This window comes from Mandrillus leucophaeus, unplaced genomic scaffold, assembly GCF_000951045.1.
Source record: "Mandrillus leucophaeus isolate KB7577 unplaced genomic scaffold, Mleu.le_1.0 Scaffold246, whole genome shotgun sequence".
NCBI classification, from domain to species: domain Eukaryota; kingdom Metazoa; phylum Chordata; class Mammalia; order Primates; family Cercopithecidae; genus Mandrillus; species Mandrillus leucophaeus.
This window is the reverse complement of record NW_012102543.1, coordinates 2,930,730-2,951,271: the sequence shown is the minus strand read 5'-3', so window position 1 is coordinate 2,951,271 and position 20,542 is coordinate 2,930,730. Positions and strand designations below refer to the sequence as shown.

The 20,542-nt window shown below is 35.9% G+C and overlaps 1 protein-coding gene across 2 annotated transcripts in view; it reads left to right on the top strand.

Annotated features, from left to right (window-relative positions):
* Nucleotides 1-20,542, top strand: part of PCNX (pecanex homolog (Drosophila)) — a 171,172-nt gene that overhangs the window by 83,792 nt on the left and 66,838 nt on the right. For both annotated transcript variants that reach the window (XM_011983136.1, XM_011983137.1), the window contains 8 exons: nucleotides 3,925-4,034; nucleotides 4,435-4,540; nucleotides 6,403-6,495; nucleotides 13,302-13,452; nucleotides 15,139-15,280; nucleotides 15,980-16,157; nucleotides 18,684-18,792; nucleotides 19,909-20,038. In XM_011983136.1, the coding sequence (XP_011838526.1) occupies nucleotides 3,925-4,034; nucleotides 4,435-4,540; nucleotides 6,403-6,495; nucleotides 13,302-13,452; nucleotides 15,139-15,280; nucleotides 15,980-16,157; nucleotides 18,684-18,792; nucleotides 19,909-20,038 (1,019 nt within the window). The remainder of the gene's footprint in view (nucleotides 1-3,924; nucleotides 4,035-4,434; nucleotides 4,541-6,402; nucleotides 6,496-13,301; nucleotides 13,453-15,138; nucleotides 15,281-15,979; nucleotides 16,158-18,683; nucleotides 18,793-19,908; nucleotides 20,039-20,542) is intronic.

The window sequence follows — 20,542 nt, the reverse complement described above, 5'->3', positions numbered from 1 at the left end:
GAAAACAGGCATCTTTTGTTTTTTTTTTTTTGTTTCTTAAGTACTCGTTTTAGTTGAGGCAAAATTTACATATAGTGAAATCCAAATATCTGAAGTACACAATCTGATAAGTTTTGACAAATGCATACACCTGTGTAATCATGCGCTTATCAAGATATAAAATAGTTGCATTACCTCAGAAAATTTCCTCGTATTTTGTCCTGTCTCTCCTAATCCTCACTGTTGTTATCTTTCACTATACACTAGGTGTGCAGTTCTTGAACTTCATATAAATGAAATCGTACCATATGTATTCTTTCGTATCTGACTTAATTGTTCAGTGTGATACTGTTGAGATTCATCCAAGTTGTGTGTATCAGAAGTTTGTTTCTTTTTATTGTAGATAAGTATTCCATTTAGTTTTAATTCCTTCTTACCCACATTGTATGACTATATCACAGTTTACCTACTGTCTTAGAGATGCTCATTTGAGTTGTTTCTAGTTGAGGAATGTTATGAATAAGCCTGCTGTAAACATCATTGTGCAAGTCTTTTTGTGGACATGTGTATTCATTTCTTTTGGGTAAATACCTAGAAATGGAATTAACAGTTTTCCAAAGTGGCTGTGCTGGACATCTTTTTTTTTTTTTTTTTTTTAGTTTTAATTTTTATCAAAGTTGTACATTCATATATCACAGTGTCAAATAGTTTTACAAGACTTACAGCAAGAACAGCAATCTCCTAACCCATTTTACGTTCCTCAGACTTACTATTTTTAAGTGATTCTTTTTGGCATTTACCTCCATAGATCTACCTTTCATTTCTGCTTCTTGTATTTTCTGACATCTTCAGCAGAACCTGTGGACTGCCTTTTATGAAAGTTGGAGGCTTGACTTTCTTTCTTTTTTTTTAAGAAGCTAGTTTAGAATGCATGTGTTCCATTTATTCCTCAGAGTATTCTAGTTTACATCCCTAGATTAGGTTAAACCATCCGAGAGCTGCATGTTTGGACCAGGCTGTCTGACCGCCTCTAGGGTTTCCTTGCCCACGTTTCCTTTCAGTATTATGCCTGTCATTTGCACGGAGGCATCTTCCAAGAGTGTGTGTGAGAAAACGGTGGTCCCTTTATCATGGGGCTGTCATGTTGATGTCCTTCAATGCTTTGTTTAGTGTCCCTTCTGTAAAGACTCAGTCAAGATGTTTCTTTTAAATCTTGATGACAGCCAATTCTTGTTTGTTTTCCTAAGAAATCTAGAATGCATTTTGGTTTTGGCTTTTTGTTTTTTCCCCATATAACCAGTGTTATTTTTAAAATTCCCTTGGCCATTAAGTAGCTCAAAGCCAAATTCCCTGCTTATGTCCAGGAATTTATGGCTTTTGTCTCCCGTATTCCTTCCCTCATCATCATAAATGAGGTCCTGAGCAAGGCGCTGGTTATAAGAATATTTTACCTTATACTAATTCAAATTCATTAAGTTATCCATTTGTTTCTGAGATTTCTTTTTTTACATTTGTGTTATATTTAACAACATAATTAAAGAGCAGTAACAGTTCAGAAAAAGGTTGTTAATTTAAACTTTCTGCAAACATCAGTGAAAACTTCACGAAGTATACAAGACTTTTTTCTTAGCCAGAAGCCCTTCCACCAGAACTCTAAGCACATCCAAAATCACTGCACCCAAGAGCCCTGGGTGTCTGGTGAGCTGCTACACTGCACATGTACATATCTGCGAATTAAAACGTGCCAATGGAGAAGGGACATTTCCTGACCAGTCAAGGGAAGCTCCTTGGAAGTGTCTGTCCCTGACTTGTCTATATTCTTATACGTCAAATCCAACATCCCTTGGCCTGGGGTCCAAGTGCTGGGACAGGTGCAGGTGCAAGGCTGAGTGGGCTAGTCATTCCTCAAAGCCTAGCGAGGTGCCCAGTGCACCAACAGCATAATGCACCCGAAAACAAGGTCCAGAAGCCCTGGCACAGGACCTTTCTGCCTGCCCTCCCATCCTCCCATCAGACCAAACAAAGAGGACAGCAGCACCTAGGACTCCACAGGACAGCACACAAGAATGCCCCAACTTCAACCACCTCCTGAGACAGAAGGGGACTGTGGTAATCCTGCAGTATAGACTTAGGCAGCCCAGCTCTGCAGCTCAACAGCTCTGTGGGTAGGACGTCTCTCACCGTCAGCAGGTCCTGCTCATGTCTGTACATGAGCCCCAGACCTAAGTGGCCTTTGGCCTTGAACTCTGATGTTTTCTCTCTCACATCAATGACACTTTTGGGAAACTTTTCAGCCTCTTCCAGCCAGTGCAGGGAGCCCATGTATAGCTTGGCAGTGAGGAGAGGGATGGTGGCATTGTCTGGCTTCGGGTAGAGTCACTCTTTCAGCACCTTCACAGCACGAGCAGATTTTCCAGCAGCCATCAGGGACAGAGCAAACTGGTACCACAGGCGGAACTCCTCAAAGGCAAACTTCATGGCTCTTTCTAGGCACTGTGGTTCATTGTCTCGCGCCAAGAAAGAATTCAAGACACGGACACACACAAGGAGTGGGTTTAGGAGTGGAAAGATTAGTAGACAAAGAAGAAGAGAAAGAGAGAGTTTTCTCATGCTGAGAAAGTGGGTTGCTCAAGAGAGGGTCTCCCAGAGGCTTGACTTACTTTCTCTCACCCCAGCTTGCACTGCACATGTAGCCTCTCTTGTCTCCCTTGTATACCTGTGTTTACTTTATTATCACTGTGTAAATGCTCTTCCTTCATATCTTTTCTTTTCTGCTATACTTTGCTTTTGTATGTGTTTATCTCCCTTTCATTCTCAAGCTCTTAAGATATTGTTTAACTTTATTTTCAGTATATTCAAACATCAAGAGTTCACTTTCTGGCTCTACTGCTTAACTGGACAAATTACTTAAACCCTCTTCTGTGCCTTAGTTTTCTCATCTATAAATTGGGGGTAATAGTATATATTTTCGAGGTTACTGTAAAAATTATTTGGGAAATAAAGATCTAAGGATGCAGCTCTACACAGTGTTCAATATGATGATAAGGTTTTGATGTAGCCATTAAAAAAAAATGTCTGCGTTATGATGTGAAACAATTTCCAAGTCTGCTTTGAAGTGGGAAAAAGGCAAGTTGTATTAAAAACTGCCATTTGGGTCCCCACTCTTACCATGTTTCCTTTCCGAATCGCCAGAGAACAATGAAGGATTAGAATAGTGTCTACGTACACAGGACATACTTAAGAACTGTAACCTGTTCCAGTTAGCATATTGCCCACTCTCTGCCAGGTATCATGCTGATAGACTCCAGAGATGCTACAATGAGCAGAGCTCACATGGAGTGACCACATGTGTGGTTGGCCTTGGAAGATAGCCTTTGTAGTATTTCCTTCTGGGTATATGTAGTCATTCTTTAAGAAAACAGTTACTGAATGCCTGCTCAGTGCTGTGGAGGACATAGTAGTTTATTACATGGGCAAAGGCATCAAGAGAGTAACACACCAAATGTCAGCCTTTTCTTTTGCCTAATGTATCATGTGTTGTCTTTTCCTACTCTATTATTGTATATAAAATTTACTATACCAAGATATCTTATTCTTCCAAAAGGAACACAGTTTACTGCAAACTTAATAGCATTTAAAATGTGAAAGAATTGATAGCCACATTCATCAAAAGCAAATTATTCCTCATATATGAGTAGAGCATTAGTGCCCTCCCCCTGAAAAAAATCTGTAGCTTTAGTACCAAAGACCTCTAGTGGCCAGATTCTAGCTCATCAGAAAGTAATAAATCTAAATTTTTCTGGAATAAAATGCAATTAATAACGTGGCTAAAAACTTCTGTTGAATTTAAGTTCGTTGTCTTTTTCCAAAATACTGACACAAAAGGATTATGTGAAGTATTGTAAATTAGAAGCATATTATTCTGTTAAATTCATTTTTCTACAGGATTCTTGGGATGGCCAGCATATTCCAGTACTTTTCTCCATTTTTTGTGGTTTATTAGTGGCAGTGTCTTACCATCTCAGCCGACAAAGCAGTGATCCATCTGTACTTTTGTAAGTGAACCCAATTGTTACTGAACTAAAGAAATTTAAGTAAGTTGGTGTTTTTTTCAAATAACTTTCAAGATCTCTTTTTTCCAATGCCTTTCCAAAGTGCTTTGGCCTAATCTATAATAAGTTTCAAAATATATTAACTTTGGGTTATTCTAATCAGGTTGGCTGGGAATATTAGTGTTTTCCTTCCCAATTATTGAAACTATGTTTTAATAAAAATATTTTCACTGTATGCTTATTTATGGTATCCTAAACATTTTAGAATTTCTCATTTGGTAATGATTAAATATACTCGAATCATTTGGTTTTCTATCATAAACTTCATTGCCCATTTGAATCACTGATTTTCAGATTATATGTGTATTTTCTATTATTTTTTTCTTTTTTTTTTCACATAAAGCTCTTTAGTGCAGTCCAAGATTTTTCCAAAAATGGAAGAGAAAAATCCAGAAGACCCTCTATCTGAAGTAAAAGATCCACTGCCTGAAAAACTTAGAAATTCTGTTGTAAGTTTTAACATTTAGAATCACCTAAAAGACTTAAATCTTAGACAGTTGATCATGTTATATGAGGAACACTTTTTGAAAGTCATTAGTAATTGGAGAAAAATGTATAATTATAATTTATAGGATTAGTTGTACATTGTTGTCTTTATTCCAAATATTAAAATGTAAGAAATGCTCATTCCTCAGACTTGGTTTGTGCATAGAAGAGAATACTAAGCATTTTATTTTTAGGTCAGATGAAATTAAGTCATTTCATTGGCCATAGAATTTTTATTCCTATTCGATTTAGACTAGGATCTGAAAGATCAGCATTAACACAAATCAGATTCATTTTGTTGTTATTGTTCGTCTTGTTGAAAACGGCCTTTGTAAGTCATTTATTAGTTTTTTAGGTTGTTTTATTTCTCAAGGCCAGTCTTAAAACTGTGTGTGTATTCTAGGCTGAAGGAGAGAACAATAATCTGTACTAATGTACTTAAGTAAATGCAGTAGTTTTTAAAATTTTCTAATTTCATGAATTATAATGTTGCTTGTATTCTTTTAGTAATTATTTGAAAAATGAATTCTGTAAATTCATATCTATTTATGGAATAAAACAAAATCTTTTTTCTCAGTTTTAGGTCATTTTCCTTTGCAAAAGACTGAATTTATATAGATGTTGAATTAGACACATTTACTTTCAGTGCACTTGACCTGTTCACATATTCTTTCAGAAACTTTAGAAATACAAAACTATATCAAGATGTTATAATGACTTTTTTCTAACTTCGGTTTCCATGTGGACAGAGAATGTTTCATGTTAAGTATAGTAGATATTCTGAATCTGGCTTATAAGCATAAATCTAAGAGGTCTGTTGATGACCAAAGATATCAAGAGGTTTCTGATTTTTCTATAACCACTGATAGAACCAAAATCTAATAAGTAAAATGGACTTAAGAATAACAGTTTTCACATGTCAAAAGACCAATGAAAGTATAAGTTATCCAAAGGATATACTAAGGCTGGAGGATCCCCTCAACTCAGGGGTTCTGAGCTCTAGTGTGCAATGACTGTACCTGTGAATAGACACTGCGCTTCAACCAGGGCAACATAGTGAGACCCTGTCTCAAAAACAAACATATATGAGTAGAGCATTAGTGCTCTAAATGACAAATTACAGTACCTTAAGGTACCTTATCTCCTTTCCCCATATGTAAAAGTAAAACTTACAGACCAATGGGGGAATAAAATCTTCATTCTAAAAGACTTTATTGCAATATGTTATACGGCATGCAGAATTAGGTAAGTTGTTCAATTCTTTAGTATTACAGTGTCAAAGCCAAAATATGAGGAAATTGAGGAAGAAAATAAGATTTTTTGTGGTTAATATGTGTAAGAAATCTAGAAGTGTGGCCAGGTGTGGTGGCTCACACCTGTAATCCCAGCGCTTTGGGAGGCCAAGATGGGCGTGTCACTTGAGGTCAGGAGTTAGAGATCAGCCTGGCCAACATGGTGAAACCCTGTCTCTACTAAAAATACAAAAAATTACCCAGGTATGGTGGGGCGTGGTGGCATGTGCCTATAGTCCCAGCTGCTTGGGAGACTGAGGCAGGAGAATCGCTTAAACCCAGGAGGTAGTGGTTGCAGTGAGCCGAGATTGTCCCACTGCACTCCATCTTAGAGAGAGAGGAGAGAGAGAGAGAGAGAGAGAATGAATCTAGAAGTGTAAAAGTATCAATGAAAAATTCTTTTTTTTTTTCTTTAATACTGACTGAGCTAGCCTGACAAAAAGTTAATTCTTAAACTGTGCCAATGGGGAATAAAGGTAAAAGATTTTAAAAATTTTTATGTAATTGTTTAATAATTCTTTTTTTCCCTACAGAGTGAGCGATTACAGTCTGACCTGGTAGTATGCATTGTAATTGGTGTGCTATATTTTGCTATTCATGTAAGCACAGTCTTCACAGTATTGCAGGTAAGGAATCATTTTCTCCTTCTATTTATTTGTTTGTTTGAGACAGGGTTTCACTCAGTCACCCAGGCTGGAGTGCATTGTTGTGATCACAGTTCATTGTAACCTTGAACCCCTGGGCTCAAGCGATCCTCCCACTCAGCCTCCCAAGTAGCTAGGACTACAGATGTGCACCACCACACCAGGCTAATTTAAATAATTTGTTGTTGTTGTTGTTTTTTGTAAAAACTGAGTCTTGTTGTGTTGCCCAAGCTGGTCTCAAACTCCTGGACTCGAGCAATTCTCCTGTCTCAGTTTCCCAAAGTACTAGAATTACAGCTGTGAACTACTGCACCCAGCCTGTGTATGTTTAGATACACAAATATTTGCCATTGTGTTACAGTCATCTACAGTATTCAGTACAGTAACATGCTGTACATTTTTGTAGCTTAAGAGCAATAGGCTCTACCACATAGCCTCAGTGTCTTGTTTGTGTAAGTACACTCTGATGTTTGCACGATGATGACATTTCCTAGCCACACATTTCTCATGATATATCCTATTGTTAAGCAGCACATGACTTATAACTTTGTTTGGACTAATTTCTGATTAGATTTTAATGTTTGTCCATAGTGCTGAAATACGTGACTTTTTTTTTTTTTTATTATCAACAGATACTTATTTTCTCATGATTTCTCTGGGTTATGAATCTGGGAGTGGCTTTGCTGGATGATTCTAGCTCTGGATCTTTCATGATGCTACAGTCATCTGAGGTTCACTGTTTACAGGCCTCAGTTCCTTCTGATTATTGGCTGGAGACCTCAGTTCCCCTCCATGTGGTCCTCACCATAGGCTACCTAACTGTACTCATAAAATGGCAGCTGGTTTCCCCCAGAGCAAGTGATCCTTGAGAGAGAAAGCCCAAGACAGGAGCTGTACTGTTTTATAACCTGGTATTGGAAATGACATGCCACCATTTCTTCCATATTCTGTTGTGCACATAGACTAACCTTGGTACATTGTGAGAAGAGAATATACTCAAGTATAAAAGCAAGAGGCAAGGATCATGGGAACCACTTCAGAAGCTGACTACCGCAGTCCATCAGTAGACCACCATGATCAACATCCCTTCTAAATGCAAAGTGCACATACCCTCTCCTATATCCCCCAAAAGTCTCATTCCAGTATAATTGGAAGTCTAGAACGTTATAATCTAAATCAGGTTCAGGTATGGGTGAGGCTTCTTAGGTGTTGTTCCTTAAGTACAACTCATCAAGGACTATTTCTTTCATCTGTAGGGCATGTAATTATCATGTTTAGTGCCCTGCATTATTTTGTGCATATCCATGTTTCCATTTGGTGTCATTTTTCCTCCTGCTTGAAAGATTTCCTAGGACATTTCTTTTTTACTTAGGGACGAAGTCTCACTATGTTTCCCAGGCTGGTCTGGAACTCCTGAGCTCAAGTGATCCTCCCGCCTTGGCTCCAAAGTGCTAGGACTACAGGCATGAGCCACTGAACCCGGCTTCCTCTCCAGTTTAAAATCCCCCTTTCTTGCTGTCCTGGGACATTTCTTGTAGTGAAAATCTACAACTTTCCTTAGCTTTTGTAGCTCTGAATAAGTCCTTATTTCACTATTGGTATTGAAAGATACTTCATTGGGTATAAAATTCTAAGATGACAGGTTTTTTCTCTTTTAGTACATGAAGATGTTGTTCCACTGTCTTTCCCTTTTATTGCTTCTGACTGAATTTATTCCTATGTAGATAACTTTTTCTCTACTGCTTGAAGATTATCTTTTTATCACTAGTTTTTAGAAATTTGATTATGATGTACGTTCACATAGTTTTCTTCATGTCTTTGTGCTTGGGGTTTATTGAATCTGTGGTTTATAGTTTTTATTAAATTTGGAAAATTTTGGCCATTATTTCTCTAGACATTCTTCATTTTTTTCAGAATAGGTGTATATTTTTATGGGGTACATGAGATACTTTGATACAGTCATGCAATGTGTAGTAATCACATGGTAAATGGGGTATTCATCCCCTCAAGCATTTGTCCTTCATGTTATGATCCAGTTATTACTCTTAGTTATTTTTAATGTACAATTAAATGATTCTTGGCTGTAGTTACCCTGTTGTGCTATCAAGTACTAGATCTTATTCATTCTTTCTTCTACTTTTTGTACCTATTAACCATCACTATCTCCCCCCACCACCCCTACTACCCTTCCCAGTCTCTGATAACCATCCCTCCTTCCACTTTCTATTTCCATGAGTTCATTTGTTTTAATTTTTAGCTTCCACAAATAAGTGAAAACATGTGAAGTTTGTCTTTTTGTACCAGGCTTATTTCACTTAACATAATGACCTCCAGTTTCATCCATGGTATAGCAAATGACAGAATCTCATTCTTTTTTTATGGCTGAGTAGTACTCCATTGTGTATATGTACTGCATTTTCTTTATCCTTTCATTCATCTGTTGATGGACACTTAGGTTGCCTCCAAATCTTGGCTGATATGAACAGTGCTGCAACAAACATGGAGTACAGATATCCCTTCAATAAAATTGATTTCCTTTCTTTTGAGTATATATCCAGCATTGGGATTGCTGGATAATATGGTAACTCTATTTTTAGTTTTCTCAGGAACTTCCAAACTGTTTTCCATAGTGGTTTTACTAATTTATATTTCCACCAACAGTGGAAGAGTTCAGCAGTGAAGCCATCTGGTCCTGGGCTTTTCTTTACTGGGTGACTTTTTGTTATGGCTGCTATCTTTTTACTTGTTATTGGTCTGTTTAGCTTCTGGATTTCTTCATTGTTCAGTCTTGTTAGGTTGTATGTGTCTAGGACTTAATCCATTTTCTCTAGATTTTCCAATTTATTCTCATATAGTTGCTCATAGTAGCCACTAATGATACTCTGAATTTTTGCACTATTAGTTGTAATATCTCCTTTTTCATCTCTGATTTTATTTATTTGGGTCTTTCTTTTTCTGGCTAAAGGTATGTCAATTTCATTTATCTTTTCAAAAAGCCAACTTTTTGGTTCCTTGATCTTTTGTATTGTTTCTTCATTTTAATTTAATTTATTTCTGCTCTTACCTTTCTTAGGTCCTAGTTCCTGGAGATACATCATGAGGTTGTTTGAAGTCTTTCTACTTTTTTGATGGAGGCATTTATTGCCTATATACTTTACTATACTGTACTATACTGTACTATACTATACTATACTATACTATACTATACTATACTATACTATACTATACTCTTCCCTTTAGCATTGCTTTTGCTATATTCCATAGGTTTTAGTATGTTGTATTTTCATTTGTATTGGAAATTTTTAAATTTTATTTTCAGTTTCTTCGTTGACCCAGTTTTTATTCAGAAGCACATTGTTTAATATCTGTTTAATTGTACAGTTTCCAAAGTTCCTCTTGTTATTTATTTTTAGTTTTATTTCATAATGGTCTGAGAAGATACTTCATATGATTTCAATTTTAAAAAATTTGCTGAGACTTGTTTCGTTGCATAACATATTAGTCTGTCTTGGAGAATGTCCCATGTGTTAATGAGAACAATGTGTATTCTGCAGCTATTGGATGACATAAATGTCTGCTAGGTCTGTTTGTTCTATAGTGCAGACTAAGTCTGATATTTCTTTGTTGATTTTCTGTCTAGGTGCTCTGTGCAATGTTGAAATTGAGGCGTTGATATTCCCAACTATTATTCTATTGGAGTCTATCTCATTAGCTTTAATAATATTTGCCTTATGTATCTGGGTGCTCAGGTGTAGGGTGCATATGTCTTTATAGTTGTTATACCCTTTTCTGAATTGATCCCTTTGTTATTTATTTATTTTTTTGAGACAGAGTCTTACTTTGTCACCCAGGCTGGAGTGCAGTGGTGCGATCTCAGCTCACTGCAAGCTCCGCCTCCCGGGTTCACGCCATTCTGCCTCAGCCTCCTGAGTAGCTGGAACTACAGGTGCCTGTCACTGCGCCCAGCTAATTTTTTGTATTTTTAGTAGAGACGAGGTTTCACCGTGTTAGCCAGGATGGTCTCGATCTCCTGACCTCGTGATCCACCTGCCGTGGCCTCCCAAAGTGCTGGGATTACAGACATGAGCCACCATATCCGGCCAATACCTTTATTATTATTATAATGGCCTTCTTTGTCTCTTTTCATGTCTTTTGACTTGCAGTTTATTTTGCCTAAGACAAGTATAGCTCTGCCAGTATGCTTTTAGTTTCTATTTGTCTGGAATATATTTTTAAATGTCTTCTCTCAATCTATGTGTGTGTCTACAGGGGAAATTAGTTTCCTATAGGCAGCATATAATTTGACTGTTTTTTTAAAAAAAATTCAAGCAGACTATATTTTTATTTATTTATGTTGATATCAGTATACACATCTGGACAATCTATATCTTTTAGCTGGGGAATTTAAGCCATTTACATTCAAGGTTTTTTGCTAGGTGAAGGCATACTCCCATCATATTGTTCATTGTCTTCTGAATGTTTTATATATCCTTTGTTCCTTTCTTCCTCTTTTATTATTTACTCTCCAATTTGATTGGTTTTTTGTAGTAATAACATTTGACTTTTTTAAAAAAAAATCATTCGTTTATCTTCTTTACCAATGTTTTTATCCTTTCATGTGTTTTCATGATGGTAGATATCATCCTTCTGCTTCTAATTATAGGACTCATTAATTTCTGGTAGAGCCAGTCTAGTGGTAATAAATTCTCTTAGTCTTTGCTTTTTGGTAAAGATGTTATTTCTCCTTCGTTTTTGAAGGCTAAAGCTTTTCTTGGTATAGTATTTTTAGCTGAGAGTTTTTTCTTTCAGCACTTTGAATGTGTCATTTTCTTCTGGCTTGTGAGGTTTCTACTGAGAAATTAGATGTTAGTCTAATGGGGGTTTCCTTGTATATAACTTAACCCTTTTCTCTTGCTGTTTTCAGAATTCTCTTTTGGTCTTTGACTTTTGACAGTTTGACTATAATGTGCCTTGGAAAAGACCTTACTGGGTGAATTGTATTTGAGAACTTTGTGCTTCCTGTATCTAGATGTCTAAGACTTGGAAAGTGTTCAGCTATTATTTTCTTAAATAGGCTTTCTATGCCTTTGCTCATTTCTTCTAGAAACTCCAAAATTCAAATATTTGGTCATTTTTGCAGTGTCATATATATCATGTGAGCTTTTTTTTTCCTTCTTTCCTTCCTTCCTTCCGTTTTTTTTTTTTTTTAAGATCCATCTTAAAGTTTAGAAATTCTTTCTTCTGCTAGATCTAATCTATTGTTGAAGCTCTTGCTTATATTTTTTATTTCATTTGTTGAATTCTTGAGTTCCAGAATTTCTGTTTGGTTCCCTTTTATGATATATCTCTTTGTTGAGTTTCTCATTTAGATCATGAATTGTTTTCCCGATTTCTTTGTATTACTCTTATGTGTTCTCTTGTATCTCACTGAGTTTCCTTCATATCATTATTTTGAATTCTTTTTCAGACATTTCATAGATTTCCTTTTCTTTGGTATCTGTTACTGGAAAATTATTATGTTCCTTTGGAGGTGTTACATTTTCTTGCTTTTTCATGTTTCTTGTGTCCTTACATTGATACATCTGATATAACAGTTTTTCCAATTGTATGGATTGGCGTTTGGAGAGAAAGACTGTTTCCTTTAGATATATCTGTAGTGTTGGTTGGACAGGATGCTTTGTCTTTGATTCTGGTTGTGCATGGTAACGTACTCTCCATATGATTTCTTTGGCCATAATTGGCGTTAGTCGTGTCTGTGAATTCCTCAGTGACTCAGGCTGCATTTGTTCATAGAGGCTGTGGTAAGGCATTGCTGGGGATACAGATGCTAGGCTGGCTAGTCCTCAGACGCCAGTAGTGGCTGCAGTGGGTCAGGTGTACTAGTCCTTGGCCCATGGATAGGCATACATGGGTGCCTGTGGTGTTGGGTCTGGGCAGGCTGGTCCTTGAGTCTCCAGTCAGCATACTTGGCTATTGGTGGTAGCAGGGAAGAAAAGTTTTAAGATGCATACGTCTTTCTAACAAATGACTTTTCTCCAGTATGAATCAGGATATGGCAACTCAGATGGCAATCCCTGTTGAAGGCCTTGCCACAACCTTCATAGTCACAAATGGTCTCTGTCCTGTGCACTTGTACAGGTATGCATCAAGCTTTTAGGCCTTGTTGTAATTGGTGATGCAATCCAGGAAGGAACAGATGACCCTGCTGCGAAGCATGAGGGGTAGCAGTGGAGAGACTGGGCTGGGCTCTTGCTGGCTGTGATGAACAGGTCAGTGATGGTTATAGATGACATTACCACAGTGACCAAAGCCAGCGGCCGCAGGGCACCTGGGTCTCTATGCCAGGGGACAGGTATACAGCCGTGTGCTAAGCCATGTACTGTGAACCAGTGCACGCAGCCAACTGCTCCGGGTGGACCCCGCCTTACCCCATCATCTCTGCTACTAAAAACAATTTAATACATTGCTCTGAACATCTCGTAGAACATTCATGTAATAGGCAATACACCTTAGGCCACTCTCTCGTTATACAATAGTGTAAGACACCAGAGAAAGTAGTTAACACATTTCAAAATATCTGTGATATATGAATAGTCACTAACTTTCAAGGCTGATTAGAACAAACTACATAATTTAGAAATGTTAACCGTAGAAAAATGTTTAGTTCTTATATTCTAAAATGGACATTGTCCATTATCAGATGGAAAACTGAACTGACAAATTAGAATTTCTACGGTAAGTCTCAGAATCACTCCTAATTTTATCACTTTTATTATTATTTTCTTTAGCCTGCCCTCAAGTATGTGTTGTATACATTGGTTGGCTTTGTGGGTTTTGTAACCCATTATGTGCTGCCTCAAGTTAGAAAACAGCTACCATGGCACTGTTTCTCTCATCCTCTGCTAAAGACACTCGAGTATAATCAGTATGAAGTTCGAAGTAAGTATTTCATTAGCACTTTTCTTTTTAATATTCCGAGTTTTTCCCTTTGCTATATTGATAGATGACTGAGTTAAATGAATATCATCACGGAACATTTGGCTTGTGTTTTTTTGCTTAAGTTTGAAGCTGTTAATGAATCTAATCTCTTGCAGGATGCATTAATTTAGCTGAAATATGAGTGTCAGTGTTACAATGCCAATTTTCCACAGAAGAAACTTACTTCTCGCCTCTCTTAATTGTTCTTCACAGACTTCTCATTGATGAATCCTCTTTTGTATGTCCATTACTTCTCTTTCCTGACCCTACTCTTCCCCCTAATTAGTTTTCAGTGCCATACAGGCAATCCAGTCCCCTTTAAGGCCTCTCTACTTGAAATAGTTTTAACTTAATGTGTAGGGAGGTAGAAAGGTCTTTGTTCCTGTTTCTGTCAGAGACACTGTGTCCTACCAGAGAGGAGTGTAAAAGAGTTGACAACGTGAAAAGAAATTAAAAACATTTTTAATTGCTGTTATTAGTTCAGATTTGCAATAAGGTATAAAATGATGGAAAAGAGATAGAAGGCTAATTCACTCGCCAAGCTTTTTCCTTACCACTGTAAACCCTGACGTTTCTTTCCTGTTCAAGTATTCAGCTCTTGTTCATTGGCCCCATTATCTGTAATATATTGTACTTCCTCAGTTTAGAGAAATAATAATGTTCATACCTATGTCATAATTTATTGTATACCAATGATTATTAAATAAGCCAACTTTTTTCTCACACTTTTTTTTTCAGTTAGCAAATTACTATAGAGTAAATCATTCAATTGCTTGAAGATAACTTTTTTAGAGAACTCTGAAGCCCTTGAAAGCTTCCTCAAAAAGGAAAATGACATGAAACTGCATAAGAATCTGGCCCATTTATACCATCAGGAAAATAACTCAGAATGAGATATGTTTTTAATGGTGAACTATTACTGCTTTCATATATAAATGATGACACATATCTAGTTTGTTTTAAAGACCAACACTTTTCGTTAAAATAAATTATTGATCTTATTTTTTTAACCTTAGAATATTTAGTCTAAATACAAATTTTGTTTCAGCATAACATTTTGACATTTATACTACTAACAGCAAAGTTGTTCTTTTCCTTGTACTGATTTTAGCAACTCAAAGAAAAAATATTATATCTTAGAGAACTTCCTAAAACCAGGTGATACTGTTTTCAGATAGCCAAAGAACCATGTTTTAAATCTTTTAGTTTATCCCAGACACTTTCCCCGATGAAATAATATTGTAGCAGTGGAAAAAAATTATTGGCAATGAAAATTGCTCTTAAGTATGCGAATTCAAATCATATCGTATTTTTATTTTGGCTGGAAGGAGCAATCTAATGATCTTCAGTAATCTTTTTTCGATAAGTTATAAGCATAAATGAGAAAAGTTATGGTTAAAAACTGAGGTTTCAAGAATTAAAGTTTGAAACTCATCTAAATGATAAATCATGTCTAACTTGCAAATTTGTAAGTATCTGAGAGCTCACAGAAGTTGACAGTTGATTAAAGTACTGGCTTTTTAAAAACATTTTATTTGTAGTTTGGTACTAAATTTGAGTTGTAAAATTTTTCTTTCTCATCACATTGACAAACTACTTCATACGTTAGATGACATGTAGTCTTCTTGATTTATACTGCCTTGTTAGATGCAGCCACGATGATGTGGTTTGAGAAACTTCATGTGTGGCTTCTTTTTGTGGAGAAGAATATAATCTATCCATTGATTGTTCTCAATGAACTGAGCAGCAGTGCAGAGACAATTGCTAGTCCAAAGAAACTGGATACAGAGTAAGTATAGTAGTCTTCTAATATTGTCTGACTACTGGGGGCTGTTATAAACAATGTCTTAAGTTGTTGATCAAATATTAAATAATTGTTTCCTTCATGCAAGGCACTGTGAGATTAAAAATTTAGGTGACATTTTGTTCTTGACTTCCCTTTTTTAAACATTTGTTTCTGCTGTTAGCATATTCTCTACTCCAGACATCTCATTGTCAATTGATATTTTATGAGAGGACATTTTAAAAATAAGGTTAATTTTTAATATTAGATGGCTATTTTGATGCACTGTGTAACTTACACCATATAAATGGTCAGTTGCCTCCATAGTCATCTGATGAGCCTGCCTAATAGAGTAGGTACCTATTGTTGAGTCTGCATTAATGTTTTTCATTTGCTAAATGCAGTTGGTGTTAAAGTAATAGAAATATTGAGAAAATAGAGAATCAGATGTCAGAATTATAATACGATTATTTTTAAAACGTGGTCCCTTATATAAAGGATAAGAATCATAATGAATAGAATTAAAAGGGAATAGTCAGATACTTTCAGGATGTGATTTATCTAGCTGTATACATCATTTTTGGAAGCTTACATTTAATGTATATATTGTAGGCTTAGTAAAGTAAATGGTGAATTTTATTTTAAGTTACTGTCTCTTCTAATGTTTTCAGTCATGAGTTGATTTGTGTTTTCTTTGTGTCACAGATTAGGTGCTTTAATGATCACCATTGCTGGTTTGAAGTTGCTACGATCCTCTTTTAGCAGCCCTACATATCAGTATGTCACAGTCATCTTTACTGTGCTCTTTTTCAAATTTGACTATGAAGCTTTTTCAGAGACCATGCTGTTGGATCTCTTCTTTATGTCCATACTCTTCAACAAGGTAATTTATCACTGAAAGGAATATCCTTATCTATAAAAACTATCTCCCTGAGTTATATGCTATTTAGTCAGGATTTTTCTTACATTTCATTTGATTTATTATTGTTTAAGTTATCTCTCTTCAACCAGTTATTTAGGAGCACATTGGAATCCCTAAACAAAGATAGTCACTGTGATTTATAAAAGATATATTTCTTGCTATCACTGAGAAGATAAGATTAAGTTATATAAAACAATTAGAGAAACATTAATAAGTATATATTTTGAAATATATAGAATCTCTCAAAAAGTATATAGTTTTGAATAATTTTAGAAACAGAAGTGGTAATAATTGAATTGGGCTCTGTAGGCCAGTGAAACAGGTAGATGCTGAGGAGATTGAGGCTAGGTGGGAGCAGTCAGAAATTAGATTGATGTGACATTTGCAGAATACTCTGAACTTTACAGGCTGCTGCTAAAATTCATTATCCACCCATAAGATAGATGTTCTTAGGCCTTTTACAAATTAGATGGTAAAATCTTGGTCCTCTGCCTCCTAACCCAAGAATCATTTTGCTGAATCACACTACCTTTCTCAATGAAATAGGCTGTATAGTCAGATTGTCAGTCAGTGAAATAGTGATTAAATTTCGTGTTAACACTGACCACATACAAAGGACTTTGACATATATTATCCCATTTGATAGGTAACAGAGAGCTGAAGCAAATGAACAGCTACAAAACACAATGAAATTCCAATTTTAGGAAAGTTAGCCTGGTCAGCCACATTTGGCTTCAGTTGGGGAAGAGAGAACCTAAAGGTACGGAGAACAGCTTAAGCGATGATGACAGTAATTCAGATGTGATAGTAGTCTGATCTAGGATGGGGAACAGTAAAAATGGAAAGCCATTTCATTGATAGTCAATTTCAATATTGTGATAAATAGCTTCGAAAATATTTCGGTATTATATCTGTTCAGTCACTAATTTGCATTTTTACCATTTATTTCCTCTTCTAGTGAGTATGGTTATTAACCAAAGGAGGAAGCCAGAAAGTTAATCAGAGAATTGTATAAAGAAGCATGTGGTTTCTCACAAACTCAAATATTTAGATTGAAAATTGTATTTCATCTTATACTGGTTGGAAAAAAGTGAAAGTTGCAGTAAAATATAAAGTAAATAATCTTTGAAATATAGTTGCTACACTTAACTGCATTAGTTTGGATTTTCTTAATACTTTTATTGTTAAACATTTTTTAAAACAAAAAACTGTTTTAGAACTGTTCTAGATGCTTAAGCTACACCAATGAACAAAACAGAGAAAGCTGTCCCTTTGAGTTTGTATTCGAATTGGTCAGTAGATAGAATTTAACAGTGACAATCGGTGGTATATTCAAGGGATTTCTTCAGATATATTTTTTACTTTAAGATATCATTGTAAGGTATATCATGGATTTAATAACCTTTTAATAAAAATTACATGTATAAAAAAATCCCTTTACCTACCAACCCTTACATATTGTTACATATTGTTCTTTTCTTTAATGTTACAGTTAAAATTGAAGTACAGTTTGTTTCACACTTAGAATCTGAAGAGGTTTCTGAGTCATTGCTTTTAAGTCATTGTAATGGCATCATAATGATATATACACGCTGCTTTTACTTACCATGATCCTGATTACATTAGTGCCGAGGTCTGCATAATTTTGAGTCATGGCAAAAATAATTTTGAATCATGGCAAAAATACTGCAGTTCATCTACAATTTTTTAATTGGTTGGAGTTGTGATTTCTTTTTTAAAATTGGAAGTTAAGTAAGTTCATTTGTAAATCAGTTAAAGTATTTTAAAGGATGAGGGGATTGTTGCCTAATCATGCAGAGGCAGTCTTGGACAAGTACAGCAACTCTGATTCAGCATTGAAAAACTGCTCAACTGTAACATATCCAATCTTAAATAAAATTAAAATGTGTATCCTGTTTCCACTGACAGCAATTAAGGTTATGAACAGATGCCTAGTATACACAACTAAATTTCTATGGAAACAGACGGTGACAACTGTATTACAGCTGCTGTTTTCACATTCCTTTTGACATTACGTTTAAAACATACTCAGTTTCCATAGCACTAAAATTTGCGGAAAATGTGCCTTAGAATAAAATAAATATATGTATTACTTTAGCTTTGCAGACATCTTGATTTTTTTTTTCAAGAACAATTATTTGACTGCTTTCTACCTTTCTTTGTTTTGCTTGTAGTAGCGTAATATGGCCAGTAGAAGGCATAGAATTTTTTTTTTTTTTTAAAACAGATGAAACATAAATCCATATATAGCTACCTATCTTTACTTAGAAAGTGTCTTTACTCAGAAATAAGTGCAGCATTTAGGCAGTTGATATATCTTTTCCTATTATGCAAATGGCAAATAATTTCAATGCCATTTCCCTATTAGGAGGAAAATACATTTTACAGATTTTTCATTTTCTAATTCAAATATCTGATAAGTTTTTTTTTTTTTTTTTACTGACAGCTATTCTTTTCCTCCTGCAGCTTTGGGAACTCCTTTATAAACTGCAGTTCGTGTATACCTATATTGCCCCGTGGCAGATCACATGGGGTTCTGCTTTCCATGCCTTTGCTCAGCCTTTTGCAGTTCCTCGTATCCTTCTAATTAAAGTTTAATAAGAATGGGCAGTCATATCCTTGACAAGAATGTTGGTTTATAGGCATAATCTTTCACAGGCATAGATAAAGTTTACTGTGTAATAAATTGTCAAAAATTCATAATCTTGGCCGGGCGCAGTGGCTCACGCCTGTAATCCCAGCACTTTGGGAGGCCAAGGCAGGCGGATCACCTGAGGTTGGGAGTTTGAGACCAGCCTGACCAACATGGACAAACCCCGTCTCCTCTGAAAATACTAAATTAGCCGGGTGTGGTGACACATGCCTGTAATCCCAGCTACTCGGGAGGCTGAGGCAGGAGAATCTCTTGAACCCAGGAGGTGGAGGTTGCGGTGAGCCGAGATTGCGCCATTGCACTCCAGCCTGGGCAGCAAGAGTGAAACTCTGTCTCAAAAAAAAAAACAAAACCATAACCTTTTATATCCACACCTATACTGTTGATTGTTTAACTTGTATTAATATCTGTGGCCCACAGATCATCTGAACATAAGAAAAGTATTCAGGTTTTGTAAGAAAGTAATGCTGATTTAAAATCTTACATTTGCATATGTGAATATTAAAGTCCAGAAATCTTTAATACATAAAAGAAATGTTTAGTATTATTTTTTAATAAATGAAAGTACAAAACATTTTTTCATAATGTGATATGAAACTGATAGAATTAAACTTCTGTAAAAAATTTTCTACTCCCACTATTTCTTAGTGTTTTCTAAATAATAGTAAGGGAGTAAGGGTTAGTAACCACATTGATATGGAAAGACAGACTTATGGTATCTGCAAGCTTTAGTTTTAACCTTGTGGAAAATTGAACTCTAACATCTCTTCCCAAGATTATTATATGAACTTTTACTAAATACGTATTAGCAAATATTGATTTGGCTCCTTTGAAAACATCATACCAGGTTGAACTTTCTGTACGTCTTTCTGTTGGTGACCCCTTGATGGCTGCCCAGCGGTACCTTCTTTTGTATTCTTCTGGTGACCCTCAGTTCTCTAATTGATGTAATCTAAATGTATCTGCTAGGTTTTTGTGAGGTTTTTTTGGTATCTGTGCTCAGATGAATTTCAGTGTCCTTAACTAGTTTTCCCATAGATTCAGCCATGCTGTTTATTCAGGCTGCTGTCTCGGCCTTCTTCTCTACTCCACTGAACCCCTTTCTGGGAAGTGCAATATTCATCACTTCATATGTCCGACCTGTGAAATTCTGGGAGAGAGACTATAAGTGAGTAAAGTAAAACACTTGAAAGACAATTTTTATCTTTTCTACTAGGAAAAACTATTGACAGCATTATTATTAGAATTTATAGTTCATAATTTATTGTGTTGAAATATTTGTTTTTGCTAAAACTTTATAAATATTTTTAAAATTTGAAAAGTGTATAAAAAAAGAGGCCAGAGGAAATTACTTTTTATTTTTTATTTTTCTTGTCTTTTTTTTAAACAGTATCTCATTCTGTTGCCCAGGCTGGAGTGCAGTGGTGCGTCTCGGCTCACTACAACTTCCGCCTCCTGGGGGCTCAAGTGATCCTCCTGCCTCAGCCTCCCGAATAGCGGGGACTACAGGCTTGAGCCACCACGCCAGCTAATTTTGGTATTTTTTGTAGAGACAGAGTTTCACAATGTTGCCTATACTGCTCTCAAACTCCTGAGCTCAAGCGACCCACCTGCCTCAGCCTCCCAAAGTGTTAGGATTACAAGCTTGAGCCACTGTGCCCAACCATTTTTT